Source organism: Onthophagus taurus, chromosome 3, assembly GCF_036711975.1.
Source record: "Onthophagus taurus isolate NC chromosome 3, IU_Otau_3.0, whole genome shotgun sequence".
NCBI lineage: Eukaryota > Metazoa > Arthropoda > Insecta > Coleoptera > Scarabaeidae > Onthophagus > Onthophagus taurus.
Window position 1 is genome coordinate 18,729,950 of NC_091968.1, and position 27,337 is coordinate 18,757,286.

Consider the following 27,337-nt stretch of genomic DNA (forward strand, 5'->3'; position numbering starts at 1 on the left):
AGGTAATACAGATCGTTGGAAACACGTACTTCCACTAGTTTTTTTAGGCCTCCGTTCCTCCCTAAGAGAAGATCTTGGGTCTTCATCTGCAGAACTGGTTTATGGTCAACCTCTACATCTTCCAGGTGAATTTTTTACAAAAACTTATAACTCCATTCTCCATTGACACTTTTCCTTTATTAATTTCTTTGCGCGAAACTTTTTCAAATCTGCGACCTACCACAACTGTTCATCATTGTTCTCCGAAACCATTTGTCCATAAAGAATTATTTTTGTCCGATTGTGTTCCTTCGAGTAGAAAACAAAAAGACAAGTTTATCACCAAAGTACGAAGAACTATTTCAAATAATTTCATCATTTCACGATTTAATAGAAATCAAACAATAAATATTACTCGTTTGAAACCAGCTTTTATTTTTAAAAAACTTCCTGAACCAAGTCAAAATGAAGTTTACGATTTATCACCTAATATGCCTTTAAAGGAAAGAGTGAATTTTCAACTTTAAAAAATTTAAATAATCTCCTTTTTTGCATTGTTGCAAATTGCGTTACTTGTTGTTTTTGAGAGGGGGAGTATCTCTGGCAAAAGGATAACGATTTTTCAATTTTTCTCATTTCTAATAATAATCAATAACAGTACATGTTTACAGTTTTACTCAAATAAAAAGTAACTAATTGTAAATCAATTGCTATGTTTAAATTTTTAATACGGCATACATGTACATAACTTACCTGGTTTTCAATTTAGTTTTATCGAACTCCTTCAATTGTAAAGTAATAAAATGTCGAAACCACTCCTCGGTTATTATTATATAGAAAAATTTATGCGAGACCATGGCTGTTGGCCCACTTCTAACGGATTTCGGGGATTAACACCAACAATTGTGATGGTGATAAATTCTATTTTGGCAACTTATCACTTGTTAATGGAATTTAAAGGTGGGTTAATGGAATTTAGAAATGTTATTTAACATTTCTAAAGAGAAATCATATTTTTTTCTTTATCTTTTTATTAATTTTAGATTACAAAATGTATTTTGCAAAACTATTATTTCATATGGAATTTGCTTTAGGTGCACTAATTGTTATATCTACTAACATTCAACTAATTTGGGATCGACATCGTTTAGTTAAAATGCGTAATCAATTTAGCGACTTCGGGAAATTTGGCGTTCCAAAAAGAATTGAAGTTCTCGACAAAAATATAAAAACTATGTTAAAAATAGTTCGTTACATAGCACTTTTGTTTGCATATTTTAACACGTACTCTATTTTGCTTGAGGATAAGTGTGCTCAGTTTAAAAATTCCAAATATTGCTTTGTAATTGATTATTACATTCCTCTGTCAAAACATTGGTATATAATGGTGATGATGTTGTTTCAATTATATTCCATGAAAATTACAATATATGTTACGACCATTGCACTAATAGCTATGTACTATTCGATGGAATTATTAATTGTTCGTATTGAAATCCTTAAGGAGGTGATTGGCAATATAACATTAACAAGGAATAAAAAACGAAATTTAAAAAAATTACAGCCTGTTGTTGTATACCATCAAGAGATATTCAGGTAATCTAATTTAATACTTATTTTAAAATGCTTAAGATATTGATGATTTTAGGATGTTTCAACTCATTAGTGAATTCATAACTAGATTTCTTGTTTCAACAAAGATTAATATTTTTATTTCTTTAACTGTGGCTACTACTCACTTTACTCTGGTTTAAATTTTTATTTAATATATTACTGTATTTTATTTTGACCAATCAATATTTTAGAAAAACGATCTAACCTCTCTTTCCGTTATCATATTGAACTTCTTTGGGTTATTTCTTTATCACACATTTGGACAACGATTTACTACTGCGGTATGAATAATTCGTTTAATTTACTTTTAGCTTAGATTATTTATGTTTGTTAAATTAGTTCTATTTTATTAATAATAGACAGGAAGTGTGGCTGATGCTGTTTATAACATGAATTGGTTCGATGCTGATGTCTCAACACGAAAAGATGTTTTGATTTTGTTTTGCTTAAGTCAAAAGGAGCTGAAAACAGCGCTACCGTTGTTTGGGGATTTATCACACGCAGCGGCATTGAATGTATGTATGAGTATGTTATATCATCAAAAAATAGTGATTTTAACTTATTTTTAAGGAATACAAAAAATCTTATGTATTCTTTAATTGGATATTAAAAGTTAAGAAACAAAGAAACTTTTGAAATTGATTTAAAATAAATTATTTAATCTAGATACATATAATTGTTAAATAATGTTAATAATTTAATTGTTAAAATTTATTTGTATAAAGGAATAATAAAGCACGGTTGTTCAAATGAACATGATTTTTTTATAAACAGATGTCCCATCGCTTGTGGTATAGGCTTTTTGATGTCTAAATTTCAAGATAGGAACTCCAAATGTTGACCAGTTATTTTTTATATAATATAAATTCATTAAAAAGCTATACTTTTTCTGGTTTACATGAACAACTAAATGTTAAAACCTAATCTATATTTCTAATGTCTCTGATGATGGCGTAAGCCGAAACCGGTTAGACAATAAATTGAAAAAGGCCAGAAAAAGTATTGGTTTTTATTGAATTTATATTATTATTTTAAATTGAACATAGTTTTTTAATTTAATATTTTCAAATTGATGTCCTTCTTCGTTAATGCTCATTTCTAACTGGTATCTAAATGAATTTTGGAGATTATCTCCTTGGTGCCATCGATTAACATTCTAATAAGATTTTAGATTAATAGACATGTTTGATATGACTCGTGTTTTCAACATTTTGTTCTACAATTCAAGAGTCGACAAAGATATCGAGATGCGACTAAGCACCTGTCAGGTAAAAAATACTATTCCATTTCACTTTTTTTCAAAAATCACAAAAATATGTAATAGATGCAGATAATGCCCTTTAGCTCATTTGTTTTAAACCAAACTGTCTGTTGGATGTATGAAATTTTGAGATATGTTAAGAAAACACAAACTTTATTTAACCTATTTTCATGTAAAAGTGGATGAAATTCAAAAAGTCGTTCAGAATGAATTTATTAAAACTAAGTAATGATTTGCAAAATATGAAATGAAGATATACAAAATAAGACAGCAAAGTTGGCCAGCAAATATCAAAAAGATTTAACAGTTGATTTATATGATCAGCTAATTACTTTCAAAAGTTGCTTCAAATCTGAAATTCAAAAATTCCACACAGTTAAAGATCTTGTAGAATTGCTTGTTATAAAATTCAATAGCCTCACCTCTAGCTTCACAGAGGTTATAACAGCATGTTTTATATTTTTGACGCTTCCAGTTACAACCGCAACTGCTGAAAGAAGCTTTTCCAAATTGAGGCTCATTAAAACATACCTAAGGACATCTATGGAACAAGATCGACTATCGGATTTAGATATCAATACTGCCCATAGAAAAATAGGAACTTGAAAAATTGAAATCGTCATCAGTAATGGATGATATCATAAATGCTTTTGCCGAAATGAAGGCCAGAAAAGTAATTATTTAAAAACATTGCATTTTTAGTTATTTGCACATATAATTTATATCATACACATGCAATACAAATACACATACAATACTTATAAGTATTGTTGTTTTTGTTTAAAACTAAATTTTTGTTTTTGCGACTGCATATGTATTCTTTATTACCCCAAAAAGGGCCTTATATTTTATTGATACAGGGCCCCTTCATGGCTAGCTACGCCACTGCTGTTCACATAAGCCATGTACAAAGATTTGATGCACTGTAGATTAGTAAATGAATTTGATATTCTAATAATGAAACTTAAGCTCCTATTCGCCTTACTGATGAGGTTCTCTACATGATATAAAAGTAACAGTTTGGTATCGAGCACTAAGCCAAGATCCTTTACGTTAGACAACACACTTAAAGGTCCGGGTACAAGCTTATAGTTATGATTTACAGTGTATCTTTTTCTGGTGAACATTATTTGACTGCATTTACCATAGTTTAGAAAGAGATAATTATTAGTACAATAGGTTTGCAAACGATTAAGGTCCATTTGAAGTTTTTCGCAATCAGAAGAAGATTCTATCTTCGAAAATATTTTGCAATCATCGACATATAGCAAAAAATTACTATGGTGAAAGCACTCATAAATATCGTTTATATAAGCCACAAACAGAACTGGCTGCCTGTCACTTGGTTTCAAGTGACTACCCTGAGGCACTCCCGAAGTTACCGGAATAACGTTAGATATAGTAGAAACCACGAGAGCTAGCAGTGACAGATCGCTTAAAAATGGTATGAATGAAGATATGGACGTACGACCTAGATTATTTCACCACATACATTTAAATGTAGGTTATGTTAGTAATGGAGGTTATATGTCAAACATTGTCAAAGATATTATTTAATGATTTTTCTTTCAAAGAAAACATTTTCGGCTTGTGAAAACACTAACAGATTCATGACAACGCTCACAAGACGTTTCGATTTGAGGTTATAATTATAGAGTGACATCCCTTAGAAGAACAGACGTACTTTTTCGACGTGGCCATTAGAATTGTACAGCAGACATATTAAACTAATGCTATCTCTTTCCAACACACATTACTCTCTAGCGGTTTGTGAACTACGTATGGCATTTGTAAGAGCGGAAAATGATGATTTACTACCAGCTCTCGTGGCGTCTACTATATGTAATTATTAATTGTTACAGCCTGGCATCTATCAGAGATATAAGACGCCAACCACATTAATAATCCATCAGTCAAGTCAAATTTTTGTAATTTGGTCAGGATTACCTCATGATGGAGCTTGTCAAAGGCCATAGATAACTTATATAGATGTGACATTTACGTAAAATTTTTGTACACGGCACCAGCGCTCCGAACGGCTCGGCCCAGTACTAATATTAAATAGCGGCTAACGTGATAAATCTAAAATTTTTTTTTTGTGGAATTAAATAAAAAAATAAAATTATTTGTGGATTTTAATAATCTTTTTATTAAAATTATTATCATAAACATAAAGTCTTATTTTAATATAAAAGAACAATAACTATAAACAATGTGTAATGATTAATGATACACTGTTAAAAATTTTACGAAGTAATTTAGCTCTTCGGTATAAGGTGAAATATTACCGCGAAAAAGTGATATATTTACCTAAATTCTAATAGGTTGCAACACATTTGAGAGTCAAAATAACTTTGTTAAAAGATGTTAAAAATACGGTGTTAATCTGTTTATTCCTCACAGTGTAACTTTACACTTTATAATACCTTATACCCCTTTCCATTTTGTAGCATTAAATGTAATGCCAATATTGTGTCTAAACTTGAAATTGACTGCTTAAAAAGTTGTCTCTTTGGTAATAATTTTCTTTTATTTCTTTAGGATGTTATACTCTGGCGCTGGAATTTCCTCTTATACATCACTGCTTTCCTGTATAAATGTTGGGCTTTTGGTGATAAGTCGTCTTATTTGTGGACACCAACTTCCTCCAATAAACTCTCCCTTTGTTTAGCTGTCAAAAAATATCCAATAATGATCCCGATTAACGCTGTTTCCCCATTAAGCGGGGTTACCTGTAATATGAAATCAAACTTTAAAAAAATTATACTACATTCTTTTGTAATAAAAGGGAAATTAAACGTTTTTTGAATGATGTTTCGTTTATTAATAAATAACTCTTATTAAGAGTTGTATGCCATTATAGGTAATTTAACCAAGCTTTTCAAAATAAACGATTTATAAAACACATAATTTCTTACCTGAAGTCTCCAATGAGATTGCACTGGTGGATGTTGAAGCAACCTAAAGTCCCATATCTGCATGTGGAGTAGTGGGCGTGTTATTCGAAGCACTTGAAGTACTGACTTCTAAGTACTGATATCCTACATGTGAAAAAAAAAATGCCTCAGTCCTAACAACATTTTGATAATTTTATACACATACTGGCAAATTTAATGATGGTACTACTCCTTTCAACAATTTGTTGTTACGTCCAACATCCTGTCGTCGAAAAGGCTTATCACAAACTCGAAAATTATTATAAACCCTCAAGTGTTCACACTGGAGCAGGTTTTCTCGCACACAACATAAAACCCATCTTTGATATATTTCTGGATACATTTGTGGGTTTGGAAATCGGTAGAAACTTCCATACCTTTGTACGCATCCACTAATGGCGCAACTTTTTGACATTTTCTGCTACAAGAAAATAAGATGCATATATATTTATTTTACAAATACCTAATCCAGTTCCATAATCAATGTTCAAATTTCAGAGGTTTTTTATGAGCATTAGTTGCCATATTATTTTAAGGCAACTTATATTTAAAAATTTATTATGAAACTGGAGATCATAATATAATAATATGAAATAAATAAAAAAAAGTATATCAAATGTACTTACCACGAATAAAATTTCGTAAATTTCTTTAAAATTTACTATCAAAACAAAGCCGCATCAAAACACTAACCAACTTGACAAACAACTTAAAAAACAGTAGAAAAACAAATTGACGAAACGACTACTTAAATCCTAAAATATTTTTTAATTTAAACTGCCAAGATAAAGTTAAAGACGTTAATAAGTGCCAGGGGTATGTCAAAGGCTTTACTGAAATCAGTGTATACAGCGTCGACTTGATGATTTTCATTCCGACAAGTTTGAATGTAATTGATATAAGACACGAGATTGGATTCTACAGATCGGCCACGAAGAAAACCATGTTGCTAGTGCATAATAAATGGTTGTATTGAACGGTATATTTTATCATAAACAATTTTTTCGAAAACCATAGATAAAACAGGAAGAATAGAAATAGGGCGGTAATTTGAAACACAATTTCTTCCTCCACTCTTATATATGGGAAGTACATACGCTTTTTTCCACTCTAACGGAAATACTGATTGAGCCAATGAGCGACTAAAGATAATGAAGAGCGGTTTAAACAGGCGGCACACTATCGCGGAACGGAATGGATCGGAATGATATGAAAAGAAGTCAATATTTATTTTTACTAATACATATCAATTTTAAAAAATACTGATTATATTATTTATAATATGTGAGAAAACCCCCACATATATTAAGATTTTTCATTTTAATTTTTGATGTATTACCTGCCTTAGAAGTCTGTCAGCGGTTTTTTGAATCACCCTGTTTTTTTTTAAGATGTTCCAAGTTTCACACCAACACAATGTAATACTTTTCTGTAATAATTTTTTTTTATAATAAAATTACTTTCTACTGTAGAATGTACCCATACTGAATAATAAGTAACGTTAGAAACTAAGCACTCGTTGTATAAAATATTTTTTAAATTTAGTACTTGTTCCAAAGTAACATGTATAAGTATCGGTTAAAACCTCTATTCAACACTGGTTTCTCATATGACGCCACACACTGGTCAATTTCATGAATTTAGGAGGACAAAATTCATACCTCAAAAACCCAGCAAGCTACGGCAATGAAATTTCGTATGTATCTGTTAGTAACAAAATCTAAGATTTGTATCAAGTTTGGATCATATTCGTCAACCGGAAGTGGTACTTTATTTGAAACCATATTGAACTTGTTCTATATAAACTTGTGTAAAGAGAGTTAAACAAATGCAATATTACCTAAGCGATTAAAATTATGACAAACATTCATACCGTAAATTTCACTCGAACGCGTAACCGGAAGTTGTCCTTTATCTGAGCACCATCCATCTTTTATACAGTGTGTCCGTAAAGTAGCGGATATAGGCGATAACCAATATTAACGGTTTATTCAATAATCCCTGAAACGGGTCTAAAGATTTACATTTTTTGCAATTTTTTAGTGTAGATTTCAAATTTTTTCGCCATTTTTAAACGAGTTATGACGTCAACGATATTTTTTTCAAATGACAATTTCCCATTTTTATTACGGAATATGAAAGAAGATTTTTTTCTGAATCTAGTACAGTCAATATTAATATTGCTTACATAAGAAAATTTTCGAGAAAAATTACTTTAAAGTTCTCGTACTTCAAATTTGTATAAATGATAAAAATAGCAGTAGCCATGGCAACCAATTATTTTAAACAATTGCCTGAGTGTCAAACACTGATTTAGTAAAGCTTCTTGAAGTGTGGGGACGCGCCATCTTGTTGGAATAACTGCTATTGGAATTGAGTTGGGTCAACATTATTGGGATGGATGGATAGTTAAGGTGTCCTCAAATCTTTTGCGGATATTGGGTGTGCGACTTTCTTGGCGAATTTGGATTTTGGCTAACCCAATACCAACAATTTTGTCTATTTTACTCGTGCAGTCAGTGTAAATGTAATAATAAGCATTTATTGTTTTTGATAATTACAATTTTCCTCTTAATACATCCTAATATAATATATGTCATTAGTATATTATTTTCACCCTCCACCCTCTTCCTCCATTTCCATACCCTCGGCTCCTCGGCCCAATCCTCCCCTCATCCATCCCTTTGTCTCCTCACCCCCACAACCATTCTCATCCATCGTTTCCCCTCTCCCCCCTCTCCTAAGATCTGCCCTCGGTCCAACTCCTCCTCCCTCAACTCACTGCACCTATTCAACATATGTTCCAACGTTTCCCATTCCTCCTTGCATAGCCTACACCACCTCTCCTCATCGGCCATCCAGTATCTGTTCGCTCTCTCCTCGTTTCCACAACGGAACCTAGCCACCAACATCTTCCCTTCCTCATCTCCTTCCAATAACAAGTATCTAGGCAGCCCCTCCGTAATTATGTCCCTGTACCTTTCGTTATACCTCCCCTCTTTTATTTGTGTCCTTCTTTCCTGTCTCTGCACATCTCGGTCCCTATCTCTCAACTCCCTCCACATCTCCCTACCCACCCTTCGTCTACTATTTATCTCAGTTACCGAGTAGCCCGCTCGTCTATAATAGTTCTCTCTGTCTCCTTTCCCATATTTGATATTTCCCTCTCTAATTTCCCTCCAACACTCCCCCAAGATCCCGCAGTTTGGCCTCCCTTCTATTCTTTCTTCATATTTCACTGCTCTCCTGCCCCCCTCCACTCTGACTTTATCCACCTTTACCTCTTCCCTCACTATATACCCCGGTGTTTTCTCTCGCCACCCCAAGCATCCATCTCCAGTATCTAGCTTGCACGTCCTCCAGCATTGCCTGCTCTCTCCATCCCCATACCTCTGCTCCATACATCATCACACTGCTAACCAGACCTTCAAACATAATCTTCCTCGCTGCCACATTCCTTCCAAAGACTCTCTTCCCCCAACCCCATACTTGTCCCATCACCTTATTCGCCTTTTTTGCCATAGCTATCACATGCGACCCCTCCCTGTTGTCCTCCCTGAACACATACCCCAAGTAAGTATACTCCCTAACCTCCTCGATCTCTTTTCCCTCCCATCTCCAGTTTTCTGTTCTTTTTCTCCCTCCCTTACAAAACTTCACAAACTTGTCTTCCCCACATTCACTTCCAGCCCCTTCCCCCTAAAATATCTTTCCAATGTCTTTACCATATCTTTCTCCCCATTCTCCTCCCCATCTCCTCCCACAACTTTCCCCTATCCACCTTATCAAAAGCCACCTTCAACTCTATAAACAGGGCGTACAATTTCCCTCCCTTCTTATCCAGCTCTCTATCTGCCAGATGCTTCAACACGTACACGTTGTCGATTGCTCCCCTTCCCTTCCGAAAGCCTGCCTGCCCATCCGGCAAAATTCCCCACAACTCCATCTCCTCCTCCAGTCTTCCCAGCAGTATCTTCGTGTATACCTTGTATGCCGAGTCTAGTAGGTTAATTCCTCTGTAGCTTTCTACCCTTCCCTTATTACCCTTTTTATATACTGGGCAAATTACCCCCACTTTCCATCCCTCCGGAATCCCCCCCTCTCCATACGCTATTCATCCCCTCCAACAACTTCACTCTAACCACCCTTGAAGCTTCCAACCATGCCTCGTTCTGGATGCCATCTTCCCCTGGCGCCTTTCCCTTCTTCAATCCCCTAAGCACTGCTTCCATCTCCTCTTCTGCTATCTCCTCTCCCCTATCTCCCTCATAGCCTCCCAAACCCGTTAGCCTCGTTTCAACCCCTCCCAATAATCCCATAAAGTAACTCTTCCATTCTGTCATATGTATTTCGCTGGTTATCCTCTCCCTACCCTTCTTTCTCTTTTTCAGATACCTCCAGACCTCCCCTTCCCTTGTTATCCCTCTAATCTCTGCCGCTTCCTTCTCCCTCAGTTCTGTTCTCTTTCTACTGCATAACTCTCTGTATCCTCTCCTGGCGTCCCTATATCTATCCACCCCTATCTTCCCCCGTCTCCACTGCCACAACCTCCTTCTCGCCTCCCTCTTCGCCTTCTTGCACTCGCCATCATACCAGTCGTTCCTCCCAGCTCTACCCCCGTACGTACACACTCCCTTTTCAGTGTTGCCTCCCGCACTACCTGGATAAGTTCTTCCAAACCATTGATCTCTTGTATCTTCTGTTGCCAAGTGTCTAGGTTTCCCCTGTAGAATGCTACCCCTTCTTCCGACCAGTCTGTCCTGATGAACGTGCTCCCCATTTCCGCTCGCCTTCTGCCGTCCCCCCCCTTTACCTTCACCTCCAACGGTTGGTGATCCGACTCTACCGCTTCTCCCACTTTAAACCTTTCCACCCTCTCCCACATTTCCTGATCCACCAGTACATAATCAATCACAGATGTCCCCCTCGCCCCGATGTAAGTATACTCCCCTTCCTCTCCTTCCTCTTTATTTCCATTCAGTATCTCCCATCCGTTCTCCTCCACCCATCTCAGCATTTCTGTTCCTTCCCCATTTCGCACAGTATCCTTCGACCGCCGTCGTCCCTCCTCTCCCCATATCTCCACCCTTCCCCCCTCCTCAGTCAGTGTAAATGTTCCTTCGTCGAAAAAAATTATGTTTTTGACAGTCTTTGTCATCGTTGCAAAATTGTTGTTGCAAAAACTACCATTCATTGCTCGTGAATGATATTTACTTTATGGGAATGATATTTTGCGGGTTTTAAAATTTTATGAACCGTTGATTTACTAATGTCGAAATTAGACCCAATACTCCTTACAGTAACATGAGGGTTTTCTTGCCCAGCCAAAACCACGATTTATTGAACTTCCCTTGCAACATTTAGTAGTCCAGACTTCGAGAAATGCTTCGAGAGATGGCCATGCTGTTTAAATTTAGTCACGGCTAGGCTCACAATACATTGGCTAATGAGTTGACGATCAGGATATATTGTATTAAAGAGGTCAACTACTTACTAAATCAGTTTTTGACACTTAGGAAAATGTTTGATATAATTGGTTAGTATAGTTACTCATGCTTACTGCTATTTTTATCATGTCATCAAATTTGAAGTAGTTAAACTTTAAAGTAATTTTGCTCGAAAATTTTCTTATGTAACCAATTTGAAAAATTTCATTTGAAAAAAATATCGATGACGTCATAACTCGTTTAAAAATGGCGGAGAAAATTTAAAATCTACACCAAAAAATTTAAATCTTTAGACCCGTTTCAGGGATTCTTCCATAAACCATTTATAATGATTTTATCGCCTATATCCGTTACTTTACGGACACACTGTATATGTAAACTGGCATGTTACAGAATAATAGGATAAATGCATGAAATTAATTAATAATTTCTTTGTAGTCATTAGGGCTCGGATTTTATGCAAAATGCATCTTCTTTATTTTCTGGAATTTTTTTTTTCAAAATTGGTTTCTGGGCGAATTAGATAAAAATAAGGCAGATGGTACAATAAAAAAATTGCATATTTTGCATATTTTTACAATTTTTTTGATTGTTGTATAAATTGGCCTTTTACTGCATAATTTCGCATATTTTGTCATTTTACTAGATTTGTTTCTTGTTGCTTAATAAAATAAATGTAATGACTGCGTGATTTTTAAATATGTGAATATGCGCATACCTTTTAGTTTAAAGCACAATACAGGATATTTTTGATTGCGGGTTGGTTTCTTGTTTATAACGATTCACAGAAACATGCGGGGAATCCCTAGCGCTGTTGAGTTTAAGTTTAAGGAAATCCCCAACCATAGTTACTGTTTATATATAGTGGATTCCAGGTACATCGTATAAATCATAGAATAAAAGTTCATAAGTTGAATCGATGTATAAATTTCTTTATTAAATAAGTGCTACATATGTTTCGAATCTAATGATTCTTCTTCTTTGGCACTACTAAAATTTAAGAAAAAAAAAACACAACAGGAAATGACATATAAGTATAACATAAAGAATTGGAGTTAAAATTATAAAATATATAATAAAGGTAATTTACCGTAAAAAATTAGGTTGTTTGATGGAATTGAACATTCAAAACCGTTTGTAAAACATTTAATTCTTAATAAAATCACAACGCGACAATCTTACGAAGAAAACAGGTATCACATTGAAGGTTAAAACACGATAGAATAAGAAAAGTGGAGTGCAATTGAGCATGTGCGGGGGTTACAGGTTTTGATGTTATTCATCGGGAAAATGTGTGAAAAGGCAGTTATTTTTATTTTTACAGGAAATTCAAAAAATGTCTATTGTTATTGGTATCAACGAAATCGTTCATTAGTATGTTCTTTTTGTTATTAATGTTAATGTGTAACTCTTCATAAAGGTCCATCTCTCTCGATTTTTTAAGGTTCTTCAGCAGTTTTATGTTTTCTGCAGGAATGTTCATAAGAGACAACTCCCAATTTCTCAAAAGGTTCAATATAAAAACATCAAACGCCTTAGAGATGAATCCCATAATACCTTCCCTTAAGAGCTTGATAAAGCTGCACAAACCTGAAAAAAGTATAAGACCCATAATAGGTAACATCGATCTACCTGCACAATCAATTTCAGAAAAGTTTTAAACACACTATAAAAAACTCTACCGAATTGATACAAAGACTATCAGAATTTAAACTGGAAAAAAATTGCAAACTGATCTCCTTTGATATCACGAACTTATATTCTAACGTCCCAATAAAACCAACAATTGATATCATTAAGGAACAACTCGTCTTAAATAATAAAGACGAACTCGATATCATTGAAATTGATAGCTTTCTAAGCGTACTAGACCTCACCTGCAGACAAAACTTCTTCCTATTTAATTGCCAATTTTATAAAATGAACGACGGACTCCCTATGGGATCACCCTTATCTGGAATCATGTCAGATATATATGTCAACAATTTCGAAGACGAACTTTTCTCAAAAAAATACAAACCTTTTACACAATACATCAAATTTTACGCTCGTTATGTTGATGACATTTTTATAATCTATAATGGCAACAAAGCTATCCTCAGAGCGCTTCACAACATCTTCGACAACATCTCCAACCTGAACTTTACAATGGAAACGGAAAACCAATGCACACTTAATTTTCTCGACCTTAAGATCATAAGAAACCCTATTACCAGCCTCCTTGAATTCGACATTTTTAGGAAACAAACTTTCACAGATACAGTTATCCCTAAAAACTCCTACAACTGTAACCAACATAAACAAGCAAATTTCCGTTTTCTTTTTAACCGTATCTACAACATCCCACTTAACACAGACAAAATAAAGACGGAGATCAGGAATATAGTCAAAATCGGTATAAATAACGGATTCAACGTAAAGGAGATGCAACGTATATATAATAGAGTCTACATATCCAGGATTAATAACATTATATTCCCACACTTTAAGACAAAGACTAAACATATAAGTAATCCTTTCCATCCACTACTTGAGCAAAAACTAAAAAGAAACCTACTAAAATTTAACATTACTACAGCTTTCTCCTCTGGTTTTAAGATTAGTAAACTGCTCATGAATAACAAACAAAAACCTAAACATGAAGAACTCAGCGGTATATATCAAATCAACTGTTCAGGCTGCCCAAAAATATACATAGGGCAAACCGGTAGGAACATCTTAACCCGTTTCAAAGAACACTCCTCTAAAGAAAACTCAGCTGTCTTTAAACATAAAAAAGAAACGTCACATAACATTCCTGCAGAAAACATAAAACTGCTGAAGAACCTTAAAAAATCGAGAGAGATGGACCTTTATGAAGAGTTACACATTAACATTAATAACAAAAAGAACATACTAATGAACGATTTCGTTGATACCAATAACAATAGACATTTTTTGAATTTCCTGTAAAAATAAAATAACTGCCTTTTCACACATTTTCCCGATGAATAATATCAATTTAAAAACCTGTAACCCCCGCACATGCTCAATTGCACTCCACTTTTCTTATTCTATCGTGTTTTAACCTACGATGTGATACCTGTTTTCTTCGTAAGATTGTCGCGTTGTGATTTTATTAAGAATTAAATGTTCTACAAACGGTTTTGAATGTTCAATTCCATCAAACAACCTAATTTTTAACGGTAAATTACCTTTATTATATATTTTATGATTTTAACTCCAATTCTTTATGTTATACTTATATGTCATTTCCTGTTGTGTTTTTTTTTCTTAAATTTTAGTCGTGCCAAAGAAGAAGAATCATTAGATTCGAAACATATGTAGCACTTATTTAATAAAGAAATTTATACATCGATTCAACTTATGAACTTTTATTCTACCATAGTTACTGTGGCTGTGTTCAGTGTGAGTGAACATTACTCTACCAATCTATAACAACAATGCCTAAAGTGATATCGTGTCTTGTGTCCCAGTGGATAAAAAGTTATCCCGAGCTAAATTTAAATAATGAGGAATTATTTTGTAAAACTTGTGCCAAAGTTGTAAGTATTTTTTTAAAAATCATGTCGTAGCGTTTTAGCCATAGATTTAAGTTAAAAATTAAAGTTTTCACAGGAGTTGCCAATGTTTTGTTCCGAAATTGTATTTCTCATAGACTTTTACACTAGGTTAGTTTGGAAATCCATGTTGCAAGTTCACAAATTTTGAGAATGGAAATTGAAACTTCTTACTTGCTTTTTAAAATTTATTTTAACGGTACCAGTTTCGGTTTCCATTCTCAAAATTTTACACTAGTAGTTAAAAAAATGGAAAACTGTTAAATTAAAACTAAATAAAACTATATTAAATTTGATGTCCCATCTTCTTGGAATATGTTTTTACATACGTTTCTAGACAATCGACAATGAAAAATACGAATCTGTTTTATAGTCTCAGAATTAAAATTTTTTTCTGTTAGAGTATCTATGGCTAACTTTTTTAATTATTCTTTTTTAAGATAACGTGTGAGAGGAAGTCCCAAATAGAAAAACATGTGAAAAGTGCAAAATATATACAAAAATGTGACAGAAATAGATTGATAAGAACTATAAGAAAGGTATATGTTTGCATATTTCCACATATTTTTGCATATTTTTTGCATATTTTGAATAAAAAGCTTGCATATTTATGCGCATATTTCCTATAATTAATTAAGTTTATTGCTACCATATCAGCAATACATTCCACAAACAATTAAATTTTAACAATACTACAATTACATATATCACATTACAATACAATACATTTTATTTCCTATCCTACCCCTCCCCATCTCCTCTCCGCATCTCCCTACGCTGCCTTGTCGCCACCACCTCCCTCATCCATTCTCTTCCCTCTGCCCCCTCCCCCAGCACCTGCTTCCAGCCGATCACCTCCTCTCTTAGCTCGTCACACTCCCTCAGTAGGTGCTCCAACGACTCCCACTCCCCCCCACATAGCCTACAACCCCTCTCATCATCTCTCATCCAATAGCTATTAGCTCTCTCCTCATTGCCGCATCTGAATCTTGCCACCATCCTCTTCCCCTCCTCATCCCCCTCCACCGACAGGTACTTCGGCAATCCCTCCGTTATTATTTCCTCGTACTTAGGGTTGTACCTGCTCTCCCTTATCTGCCCCCTTCTTTCTTGCCTCTGTACATCTCTATCCCTGCTCTCCAGCTCTTTCCACATCTCAATCCCTTCCCTCCTTCTATCATCTACCGCTTTCACTGAGTACCCCACCCTTCTGAAATATTCCTCTCTCCCTCGTTGCCCGTAACCCCCTTTCCCTGCCTTAATCTCTTTTCAGCACTCCCCCAAAATTTTACATTGAGACCTCCCTTCAACCCTCTCCTCAAAACATACCGCCCTTTTACCCGCCTACACTCTTAACTTATCAACCTTCACCTCTTCTCTGACTATGTACTCCGGCGTCTCTTTTGCCAACCCCAAAACCCATCTCCAATACCTAACCTGTACGCCTTCCAACAGCCCTTGCTCTTTCCACCCCCAAAGCTCCGCCCCGTACATCATAACACTTCTAATCAAGCACTCGAATATCATCTTCCTTTTTCCCAAATCCCTTCCAAATAATCTCTCTCCCCACCCCCAGACCTGCCCCATCACCTTATTCGCCTCCTTTGCCATTGCCCTCACATGCGCGCCTTCCTTGTTGTCCTCTCTAAAGCTGTACCCCAAATATGTGTACTCCCTCACCTCCTCTATCTCCTTCCCTTCCCACCTCCAGTCTTCGCTCTTCCTTCTACCCCCTTTACAGAACTTCATAACCTTTGTCTTTCCTACATTCACCTCCAGAGCCTTCCCCCTAAAATAACTCTCCAAACTCCGCATCATCGCCTTCATCTCCTTCGCCTCTCTCGCCACTACCACCAAATCGTCCGCGTAAGCCAGTGAATGCACCTTCCTCCTCCCTACAACCACACCTCCCATCTGCCCACCGGTCAATCTGTCTTCCATGTCTGCGGTATACAAGGTAAACAGAGCGGGACTGAGTGGACATCCCTGCCTCAAACCCCTCGTTGTCCAGAACCTATCCGTCAACTGGCCCCCCACCTTTACCCTAGCTATCGTCTCTGCGTATATCTCCCTCACCCTGTTTATTGTCCCACCAGTAATCCCTCTCCTCCTCATCTCCTCCCATAACTTCCCTCTATTCACCTTATCAAACGCTGCCTTTAGATCTATGAATAGGGCGTAAAGCTTCCCTCCCTTCCCTTCCAGCTCTTTATCCACCAAGTGCTTCAATATGTACACGTTATCTATCGCGCCCCTTCCCTTTCTAAAACCTGCCTGTCCGTCCGGTAAGATCCCTTTCTCTTCCATCTCTTCCTCCAACCTCTGCAGCAGCACCTTCGCATATATCTTGTACGCCGAGTCCATTAAGCTAATTCCCCTATAACTTTCCACTACTCCCTTCACTCCCTTCTTGTACAAGAGGCTTATTATCGCCGTCCTCCATCCATTCGGAAACCCTTCCCCTTCCCAAACTTTATTCAGCGCTTCCAACAACTTTCCCCTCACTTCTCCCGTTGCCTCCAGCCATGCCTCATTCTGGACCCCGTCCTCCCCTGGAGCCTTCCCCCTCTTTAGTCCCCCCAACGCCGCCTCCATTTGTTCCCCGGCCATCTCCTCTCCTCTCCGCCCCCCTGTATTTACCTCCTCTACCCGCCTCTCCTCTTCCCCCTCCAGCAGACCCTTGAAGTAATCTCTCCACTCCGTCATTTGTATTTCACTGGTTATTTCCTCTCGTACTTTCCTTATTTTGTTTATATATTTCCAAACTTCACTCTCTTGTCTCACCCCTCTAATCTCTTCCGCCTCCCTCTCCCTCACTTCTTTTTTTTCTTTTGCATATCTCTTTATATCCCCTCAATGCTTCCCTATATTCTTCCGCCCCCACCAACCTTCTCCGCCACTGTCTCAACTTCCTTCTCGCCTCTCTCTTCGCCCCCATGCACTCACCATCCCACCATTCGTTCCTGCCTAGCTTTGCACTGCCCCCTCGTACGTACTCTTTCTTCAATATCGCTTCCCCCACCACCCGCACCAGCTCCTCCACCCCCCTAGACATCTCCACTCTCCGTCGCCACCCCTCTAAGTTTTCCCTAAAGTGTTCTATCCCTCTTTCCGACCAGTCAGCCCTTATACTTTTTCTTTCCCGATTTAAACTCCCTCTCCCCCACATATTTCCTATAATTTGACTGCATAAACATCCGAGCTCTGGTAGTCATGAAAATATGTAGATATTAAATATCAGTCAAATTGCGTAACCGGAAGTGGTCAAGTTTGTTTATTTAGGAGGTTCATATACAAACCTGGTTTGTAATTGACTGCAAGAAAAACGTTCGAGTCGATTAATTTGGAGTATTTCATGAATTTTTATGGATTCAAGTCTATGTATATGTGTTTGTTACAATTAAATTGCAATATAAACTGTAGAATGTGGGAGGGTAGGTTAGTATAGCTTTTCAACCGACTTGCCAACCGTTTATTACGATAAATGAAATAGCCTTTTTACTATACAAATTTAATTATATTTTAAAAAAATATAAATTAGGGGGCGGAAATTTAATATCGCGCATAAATTCTATTGAAATTTTTATTTAAAGTTTGTATCCGCGTTTGTGACACTCTTTATTTCATTTCGTTAAGGTTTGACAATGGGGATATGAATCCACTTTACTTAAAATATGAAGGTGCCATAATCATATCATTTCTGCTTTTCTTTCGAAGCGTGAAAATATTGAGGTTTAATCCTGAATTTACGCCACTATGCTACATCATTTTTGTCACATTCCCCAATATTTTCTAAAGTCAGTGAAAGTAAGTAAAGTCTTATATACCATCTTATAGCTAATCCTTCAGGTTACAAAATAAAAAAAGAATTGTAATGATTCATTATGAACCGTGCAAGAAAAATCAAATAGAAATGTGAATATGTGATGTTAATTTTTTAAATTTAAGAACTAAAGTGAACTAAATAAACGTAGTTATATATACTAACTGTATTATAAATACAGTTAAAGGTATGGACTATCAATATATAAACTCAGTATATGTATATTCAATACACATTGCATACAACCGTACAATATAATCAACAATACAACAATCTTAACAAAATTAAAGACCCGAAAAATTCTTAATTAAACATCCAGATAGTAGCAAAAAAACCATTCTAATCAGAAAAAAAATTCCTATATTATATGCCAGTCATACAGTAAGTCAAATACCGCATGATTATACTACAAAAAAATGACCAATTTTTGTATTTTGTCCTCCTAAATTTGAGCAATTGATCACTGTGCGCCATGATGTGGTATAATAGTTTGTTAAAAAGTCTGTTATACTGCAAAAGGATAACGATTTTTCAATTTTTCTCATTTCTAATAATAATCAATAACAGTACATGTTTACAGTTTTACTCAAATAAAAAGTAACTAATCGTAAATCAATTGTTATGTTTAAATTTTTAATACGCCATACATGTACATAACTTACCTGGTTTTCAATTTAGTTTTATCGAACTCCTTCAATCGTAAAGTAATAAAATGTCGAAACCACTCCTCGGTTACTATTATATAGAAAAATTTATGCGAGAATATCGCTGTTGGCCCACTTCTAACGGATTTCGGGGATTAACACCAACAATTGTGATGGTGATAAATTTTATTTTGGCAGCTTATAACTTTTTAATGGGATTTAAAGGTGGGTTAATGGAATTTAGAAATGTTATTTAACATTTCTAAAGAGAAATCATATTTTCTTCTTTATCTTTTTATTGATTTTAGATTACAAAATGTATTTTGCAAAATTATTATTTCAAACGGAATTTGCTTTAGGTGCATTAATTGTTGTATTTACTAACATTCAACTGATTTGGAATCGACATCGTTTAGTTAAAATGCGTAATCAATTTAGCGACTTCGGGAAATCTGGCGTTCCAAAAAGAATTGAAGTTCTCGACAAAAATATAAAAACTATATTAAAAATAGGTCGTCACATAGCACTTTTATATGCATATTTTAACACATACTCTATTTTGCTTGACGATAAGTGTGCTCAGTTTAAGAATTCCAAATATTGCTTTCTAGCTGATTATTACGTTCCTCTGTCGAAACGTTGGTATATAATGTTGATACTGTTGTTACAATTATATTCCATGACAATCACAGTATATGTTACGACCGGTACACTAATAGTTATGTACTATTCGTTGGAATTATTAATTGTTCGTATTGAAATCCTTAAGGAGGTGATTGGCAATATAACTTTAACAAGGAATAAAAAACGAAATTTTAAAAAATTACAGCCTGTTGTTGTATATCATCGAGAGATATTCAGGTAATCTAATTTAATACGTATTTTGAAATGCTTAAGATATTGATGATTTTAGGATGTTTCAATTCATTAGTGATTTCACAACTAGATTTCTTGTTTCAACAAAGATATATGGTATTATTTCTTTAACTATGGCTACTACTCACTTTACTCTGGTTTAAATTTTTATTTAATATATTATTGTATTTTATTTTGACCAATCAATATTTTAGAAAAACGATCTACCCTCTCTTTCCGTTATCATATTGAACTTGTTTGGGTTATTTCTTTATCACACATTTGGACAACGATTTACTGCTGCGGTATGAATAATTCGTTTAATTTACTTTTAGGTTAGATTATTTATGTTTGTTAAATTAGTTTTATTTTATTAATAATAGGCAGGAAGTGTGGCTGATGCTGTTTATAACATGAATTGGTTCGATGCTGATGTATCAACACGAAAAGATGTTTTGATTTTGCTTTGCTTAAGTCAAAAGGAGCTGAAAACAGAGCTACCGTTGTTTGGGGATTTATCACATGCAGCGGCAATGAATGTATGTATGAGTATGTTATATCATTAAAAAATAGTGATTTTAACTTATTTTTAAGGAATACAAGAAATCTTATGTATTCTTTAATTGGGTATTACAAGTTACTAAGCAAAGAAACATTTGAAATATGCTTTAAGTTTTGAAGTATATTTCTTTAATTGAATTTTTAAAGTTAAGAAACAAAGAAACGTTTGAAATTGATTTCAAAATAAATTATTTAATCTAGATACATATAATTGTTAAATAAATTTTTTATTGCACACTTTGCGAATAATTTGCAAAAATGTTAAAAATGACGAAACTTATGGTTTTATATAAAGTAAATTCACACAAAAAAAATGCTATTTATTCATTGTTTACAAAAAATTTATTGTACCGTGGACCGAGACTACTACCCTCATAAATCAACCGACCAGGTGAGTAGTGAGGCTTAATATTTATTTATTTTAAAATGAACATAGTTTTTTAATTTAATATTTTCAAATTGATGTCCTTCTTCGTTAATACTCATTTCTAACTGGTATCTAAATGAATTTTGGAGATTATCTCCTTGGTGCCATCGATTAACATTTGAATAAGATTTTAGATTAAAAGATATGTTTGATATGACTCGTGTTTTCAACATTTTCTTCTATAATTCAAGAGTGGATGAAGATATCGAGATACGACTAAGGATCTGTCAAGTAAAAAGTACCATTCCATTTCACTTATTTCAAAAATCACAAAAATATGTAATAGATGCAGATAACGCCCTTTCGCTCATTTGTTTTAAACCAAACTGTCTTACTAAAAATATCTCATAAAACAACATAAAATATCATGAAATCGTTTAACTGTATTTATTAAAATTACATAACGATTTATACACCAAATTAAAGCTAAAATTATCTAATTTTGAATGATATATGAGATTGTATATGTTGGATATCTAAAATTTTTAGATATGTTAAGAAAACGCAAATTTCTACAAAAATTTCATAAAAAAATTGATGCAATTCAAAAAATCGCCCAGACTGTACTTATTAAAACTATGCAATGATTTGCACACCAAATTAAAGCTAATATTATGTATTTTAAGATGGTATATAGTAATCTATATGATGAATATCTAAAATGTTGAGATTTGTTAAGAATACGCAAACTCTATCTAACTTATTTTCATAGAAAAATTGACAAAATTAAAAAAATCGTTTAAACTGTATTTATTAAAATTATGTAATGATTTATACATCAAATTGAAGATAAAACTATATAATTTTTAATGATATATGATATTGTATATGTTGGATATCTCAAATTTTGAGATATGTTAAGAAAACGCAAACTCTATTTAACCCAATTTCATACAAAAATTGATGCAATTCAAAAAATCGCCCAGACTGTACTTATTAAAACTATGTAATGATTTGCACACCAAATTAAAGCTAATATTATGTATTTTAAGATGGTATATAGTAATCTATATGATGGATATCTAAAATTTTGAGATATGTTAAGAATACGCAAACTCTATTTAACTTATTTTCATATAAAAATTGATAAAATTCAAAAAATCGTTTAAACTGTATTTATTAAAATTACGTAATAATTTATACACCAAATTGAAACTAAAACTATCTAATTTTGAATGATATATCGTCTGTGAAGTTCTAATATAATGTAACCCTAAAAACATTTTTTTTCAGTAGACATAAAAGACGTTTTATATTAAACTGGGAAAGTATTTGTTTGTTTGTTTTGAAACTGTCAGTTACACAAGGGCTTAGATACAAACATATGATTTTTAATTTTTTAGTAAATATTGTATATTAAAATTTGCAGTGGCTCACGAGTGATTAGCTTTAGATTTTTGTCAAATTTGTGGGTTAGGATATATTATATTATTTTTACAGAAATAAAACAGTATTTAGGAAAAACTACTTTTATTACGAATCAATAAATTCTCTAAAAAATTTTACTCTGAATCATGTTTTAAGCTGTCATAAAAACTATGACAGTCAGTAGGTATTACTGACTTTAACAGCTGCAAATGTTGCCATTTTTGAAATTTTATTTTTCGTTTCTCTTTATACATTTGTGGCCATTCTACCATTTGAGAAACAGGTTTTTGTCGTTGTGGAAGTTCTCGCCATTCATCATCAAAATCCAATTTGTAATAAATGTTTCCATTCTGCAAATATTGGAGAGCTCTAATATCGGTGACCACAGGATCATTCGTGACCTTAAAGGGAAAATGACAGGCAGTTATAAAGAATGTTTCATAGTATTACTAATTTTTACCTTTCCAGGTCTAATAGATGCATATCTTTGATATTTCTTGATTGAGTAATCTTTAAAATTAAAATATTGCATACATTTAACTTCATATGGAAAGGGCTTCATTCTTGCTTCCTTTGTTATTCGTAGATAATCACTAGGTAAATGAATAAAAGGACGACACCTTTTAATTTCCTTTCGATGCAGCTGTGAACTGAGTCGCATTCCATTTGTGTGTGTCCAATTTCGAGAAATTTTTGAATAATTTCTATGTTATTATTTACAGAATAGTTTAATAATGCATTTGCTATAATATTATTTCTATTTTGGTAAGTACATCCATCACTGTAAATTATAATTGGTCCAGATTCATTATGACAGTCTGTTGTTAGGTATTCCATAATGCAAGAAGCAAAAGTCGATGCAGTCATATCTGCTTCAGTTTCACTAAACCAAAAACACTTTGCCTCATGCGTTACTACATTATAAACTGTAAAATTGTGGCAACACAGTTTTAACTTAAAAAATATTGTGCTGGCTTGGACATACGGACACACTTTTACAGTTTGTAAATCCATTGTTAAAACCCGACCTTTTTTGTTCATTTTTGCTTCTTCCTTATCTCTCTTTTTTTCTTCACAAGCCCTTTCTCTTTTACGTCTGTGCGTATTCCATTCTTTGTCTGATAATTGACCAACTTCATGTTTTGTGCACAAATCACATTTATCCTTTTTAATGGGGTGAATTGACAAGTTCATAGAATAAAACATTTTGCTAAAAATTGTTCTCGACAGGGTTACTTTGTTTTCTTCTTTGCACTTAATTTCGTATAACTTAAATAATTGATTTAGGCTCCGGATTACCGTTTCTAAATACAATTTATTTGAATTTGAACGTCCATAATGTGAAGGCAACTTTGGTAAACAATCAAAAAATTCTTTTAGTAACCTCTTATCTTCCACCTTGTCCTGTCGAGTGGTTCGTTTGTTTGATTTGTAGGTCAAATCGAAGCTAAAAGTCATACCGTAACATCCCTTTTGGACCCAATCATGAACGGAATATTCACCTATAGCAAGTGTTTGAAGAAACATTTGTTTACAAACTTGCACTTTGTTCATATTTATTGTGAGAAAATATTTTAAGGAATATTTTCGCCTACTCTCAAAGCTTTTAGTATACGTTCTTTTTGTGACAGTTTTTTCTACAAACACTTTTCGTTGATCCCAATTCATTTCACTCCAGAATTTAGTATTACGTCATTAATTTCTGAACAATTTCTAGATTTTACTCTAAGGCACTCTTTTGATTTGCAAGAAGAACCCATTTTTCTTGCTTTTTTTGGGACATTCTGTTTTACTTTACCTTCTTTAGTTCTGCTGTACCCCATGTACGCTTTTCCTTCCATTCGGCTCCTTTTTGCAGAATTTTTTGCCCATTTATCAGGTTGAGCAGTAATACTTCTTTTCCTTCCTTCCGTTATATTGCCATGATTGATATCATTTTCTGTTAATGTCTCATCCTGTTTTGTTTTTTCATCTGTTTCAGCATTATTTCCTTGCTCTTCGTCGCTATCTGATGTACCATTTTCCTTTTTAGGTTCGTAGTCATCGTCATTAAAATCATTGTTAACACATTCTTCGTCTTTTCGTGCAGCTAGCTCCAACATTTGAACATCTCTTAAATCCTCAATTATAATATTTTCAACAGGTTGCAGATGGCTTATATCCTTCAGCTCCTCTAGCTTCAAATTCGTAATTACATTCAAATTAATTAAAACGCAAACAATGTTAGCATAGTAATGCAAAATAAATAAATGCAAATATTTTTTGTTAAATATAATAGACTTCGTTATTATACATAATAATTTAATATACTTACCGTAACTATTTCCATCACTCAGTAAATTTATAGATATCAAGTACTAGTTTAAACACACTTTTGACACAGAAATCCACACCAATATCAATTATTTTAATACAACAATAACATTAGTTATAGCGGACACAGCCTACTACAACATTACTTTATTTTAACAATGCCTACTTTTTAATTATTTTTAAATTAAATTACCAAAATTGTTTCTGTAAACAATATTTATTCATTTTTTTATTGATTCAATTAAAAAAAACATAAAAAACAATGTATTTTTAAAAAAATACTATTTACAGTATTACAAATCGATTATTTTTTAAATAAATACCTTGTATACCACAGTTTGACTTATACCAAATGTTGCTTAAGAAGTATTCAAATTTTCATTGTATTGTACGAGGTATTATTGTTTTCTTGTTGAGGTGCATTTGGGATACGTGATGAAAGAAATACCTTTTATCTAAGTAAATGCGTATTTGTGGATTACTAGGTGTTACTAGTACTATGTATAATTCTGTAGATTTCATAAAAATATAATAGCACAATTTTGGATTTTTTGTGGGTTACAAGGCATTAGAATTTCACAGACGATATGATATTGTATATGTTAAATATTTAAAATTTTTAGATACGTTAAGAAAACATAAACTCTATTAAATAGAGTTTATGTATTATAGTACTCGTGTGATTCTCCACACTCGTACTGTAATTATGTTTCTAGCCCACTTGTAATATAAATATCTATTATTTAACTTTTTTTATTTTTCAGATTTGAAGGAATCGTCGTCTATCGCGATATCAGAAGCAGTTTTTGCCGTAATTTGCAGTACAAACATTTGTTACAATTATATAATAACGCATTTGATCCAAAAACGAGTCTTAAATATATTCGAAGAACTCCAGGATTTTACGAAATTCGGGGAACCACCGATCGCTAAGAAACACATGGGTATCGTCGACATTTTAAACATTTTAATATGTTAATATATATTTTTGGGTTGCTGGGTGCTTATTATTAAAACCGTATTTTTAAAATTGGCTTATATTATACCGGATATCCGGTGCAAGTAAAATATTATTTGTATTCGGTCGAAGAAGGATTTCTTTACTATTTACATATAGGGATTACTTGGTATCTTATTATTTACTTATTGGAGATCGGAGCCCTTTCCGGAGCTGCTTGTGTTACTGCCTTTGAGCTGGTATTTTTTTAGATTATGAAAGGTGATTACACTTATGCAACAATGAAAACTCAGTTAGAAAACAAACACTTTTCACTGACTTTTAAATGTAGTTAAAACTCGAATTCAAAATAAAATATTGGTCCTTATTCAAATCATTTCTTTGTAACTTCCTAACTAGCCTCTCCTTCAATCCTATGTTCTCTTTGTTTTCAGGATTAATTAATTAATTTAAGAGTCCAAATTAAGCAACCTCCTCTTGTTTGATATTTGATTTCTTTTGAAACTTCTCAATTCCAGTAATATATGTAATAGGTAATTTCTGGTCCAAACATACTTAAATCAATATATAAAACATATATAAATCTTAAGTTTAAAAGTAAAAGATTATAAAATTAACACGTTAAAATAAAATAAATTACAATTACGACGTTACAATGAAAAGTTACACAATAAAATGGTTGATTTGCAAAAAATAACGTTGTCATAGTCCTTCTCAGGAACTCCTCGAATCTCAAGATTACTACGGCGAGGGTACTGTTCCAAAGTCAGAAGAACGTCTTCGGCATTCAACTCATCAATTATCTTCAGCTACTCCTATACTTCGTTTCTGTATGCCACGAAGTCAGGCAAATTAGACCGAGTTCACCAAGGTATCGTAGTACGCATCTCCGATCGAATTTTTCTCATCATATCGAAAATAGCTTCAAGAGTAATTCGGTTTTGCTCAGCAATTGACGTCTCAATGACACCACGTATCATTGGGATTGGCCATTAATTTGTACGCAATTTACATAGTTTTATACCAGGTACTTTGCTAGGAAGTTGATTTGCTTTACCCGGGAGGACGCGCGCCTCTGGCTCTCACGTTAAAACGCGCGTCGGGTATTTTTTACCCGATATTTGATTTTTATAAATATTTTGGGTATAAGTATAGATATTTGAGTCTTCTTTCGGGAAATAAAACAATGGATTGTGTAACTGAACTTATAAACTCTATTTGTGACATATTTAAAATAAATGAACATAAAATTGTACTCAATAAAACCAAATCAACACATGATGAGACTGAACAAAAAAAAATAATAAAAAAATGATAAAATGACCTAGACATCCTCTTCTTCCAGTTCTTCATCTTCTTTCAGAACGGGGACAACCTTATTTGCGAAACAGCCTTGGCAAATTGGTATAGAACGTTCTCGGCATATGAGTTTATTACACGCACTACAGCATGTTTTAGTTTTTCTGTCTTTGCGGCCTGGGCAAACTTGACACCTTCCCGACAATACTTTCTGGCGCTTCGCTGGAAGAAATTCTTCCTGTTCATTTTGTGGAATTAAAAGCATTATCCTTGATTTTATGTCACTGGGTAG

General features: G+C 33.8%; 1 protein-coding gene and 1 long non-coding RNA gene across 6 annotated transcripts; one reads left to right on the forward strand and one right to left on the reverse strand.

Annotated features, from left to right (window-relative positions):
- Positions 1-5,001: 5,001 nt before the first annotated feature.
- Positions 5,002-6,459, reverse strand: LOC139429355 (uncharacterized). 4 transcript variants are annotated; one of them, XR_011640003.1, is made up of 4 exons: positions 6,417-6,459; positions 5,957-6,211; positions 5,773-5,895; positions 5,501-5,604 (listed from the first exon to the last, which is right to left on the reverse strand). It is a non-coding gene; the product is annotated as an uncharacterized lncRNA (long non-coding RNA). The 4 variants fall into 4 exon arrangements; XR_011640004.1 differs by lacking the exon at positions 6,417-6,459 and having other exon boundaries at positions 5,002-5,525; positions 5,957-6,283; XR_011640002.1 differs by lacking the exon at positions 6,417-6,459 and having other exon boundaries at positions 5,501-5,586; positions 5,957-6,283.
- Positions 6,460-19,550: 13,091 nt separating this feature from the next.
- LOC111418742 (odorant receptor 85c-like) lies at positions 19,551-26,113 on the forward strand. Of its 2 annotated transcripts, XR_011640035.1 has the most exons (6): positions 19,551-20,125; positions 20,178-20,277; positions 20,335-20,424; positions 20,503-20,658; positions 20,714-21,071; positions 25,553-26,113. XR_011640035.1 is itself a non-coding variant. In XM_023051402.2 (5 exons), exons 1-5 carry the CDS (start codon positions 19,581-19,583, stop codon positions 20,777-20,779), a joined length of 957 nt encoding a protein of 318 aa, XP_022907170.2. In that variant the 5' UTR covers positions 19,551-19,580; the 3' UTR covers positions 20,780-21,556. The 2 variants fall into 2 exon arrangements, 1 of the variants encoding a protein (XP_022907170.2); XM_023051402.2 differs by lacking the exon at positions 25,553-26,113 and having other exon boundaries at positions 20,714-21,556.
- The last annotated feature ends 1,224 nt before the right edge of the window (positions 26,114-27,337 follow it).

Bases quoted from the DNA above. Each gene is read 5' to 3' on its own strand.
- LOC111418742 (XM_023051402.2), top strand. From the start codon at position 19,581: ATGTATTTTGCAAAATTATTATTTCAAACGGAATTTGCTTTAGGTGCA. The intron at 20,126-20,177 runs GTAATCTAATTT...TGATGATTTTAG, and splicing joins TATCATCGAGAGATATTCAG to GATGTTTCAATTCATTAGTG. The intron at 20,425-20,502 runs GTATGAATAATT...TATTAATAATAG, and splicing joins GACAACGATTTACTGCTGCG to GCAGGAAGTGTGGCTGATGC.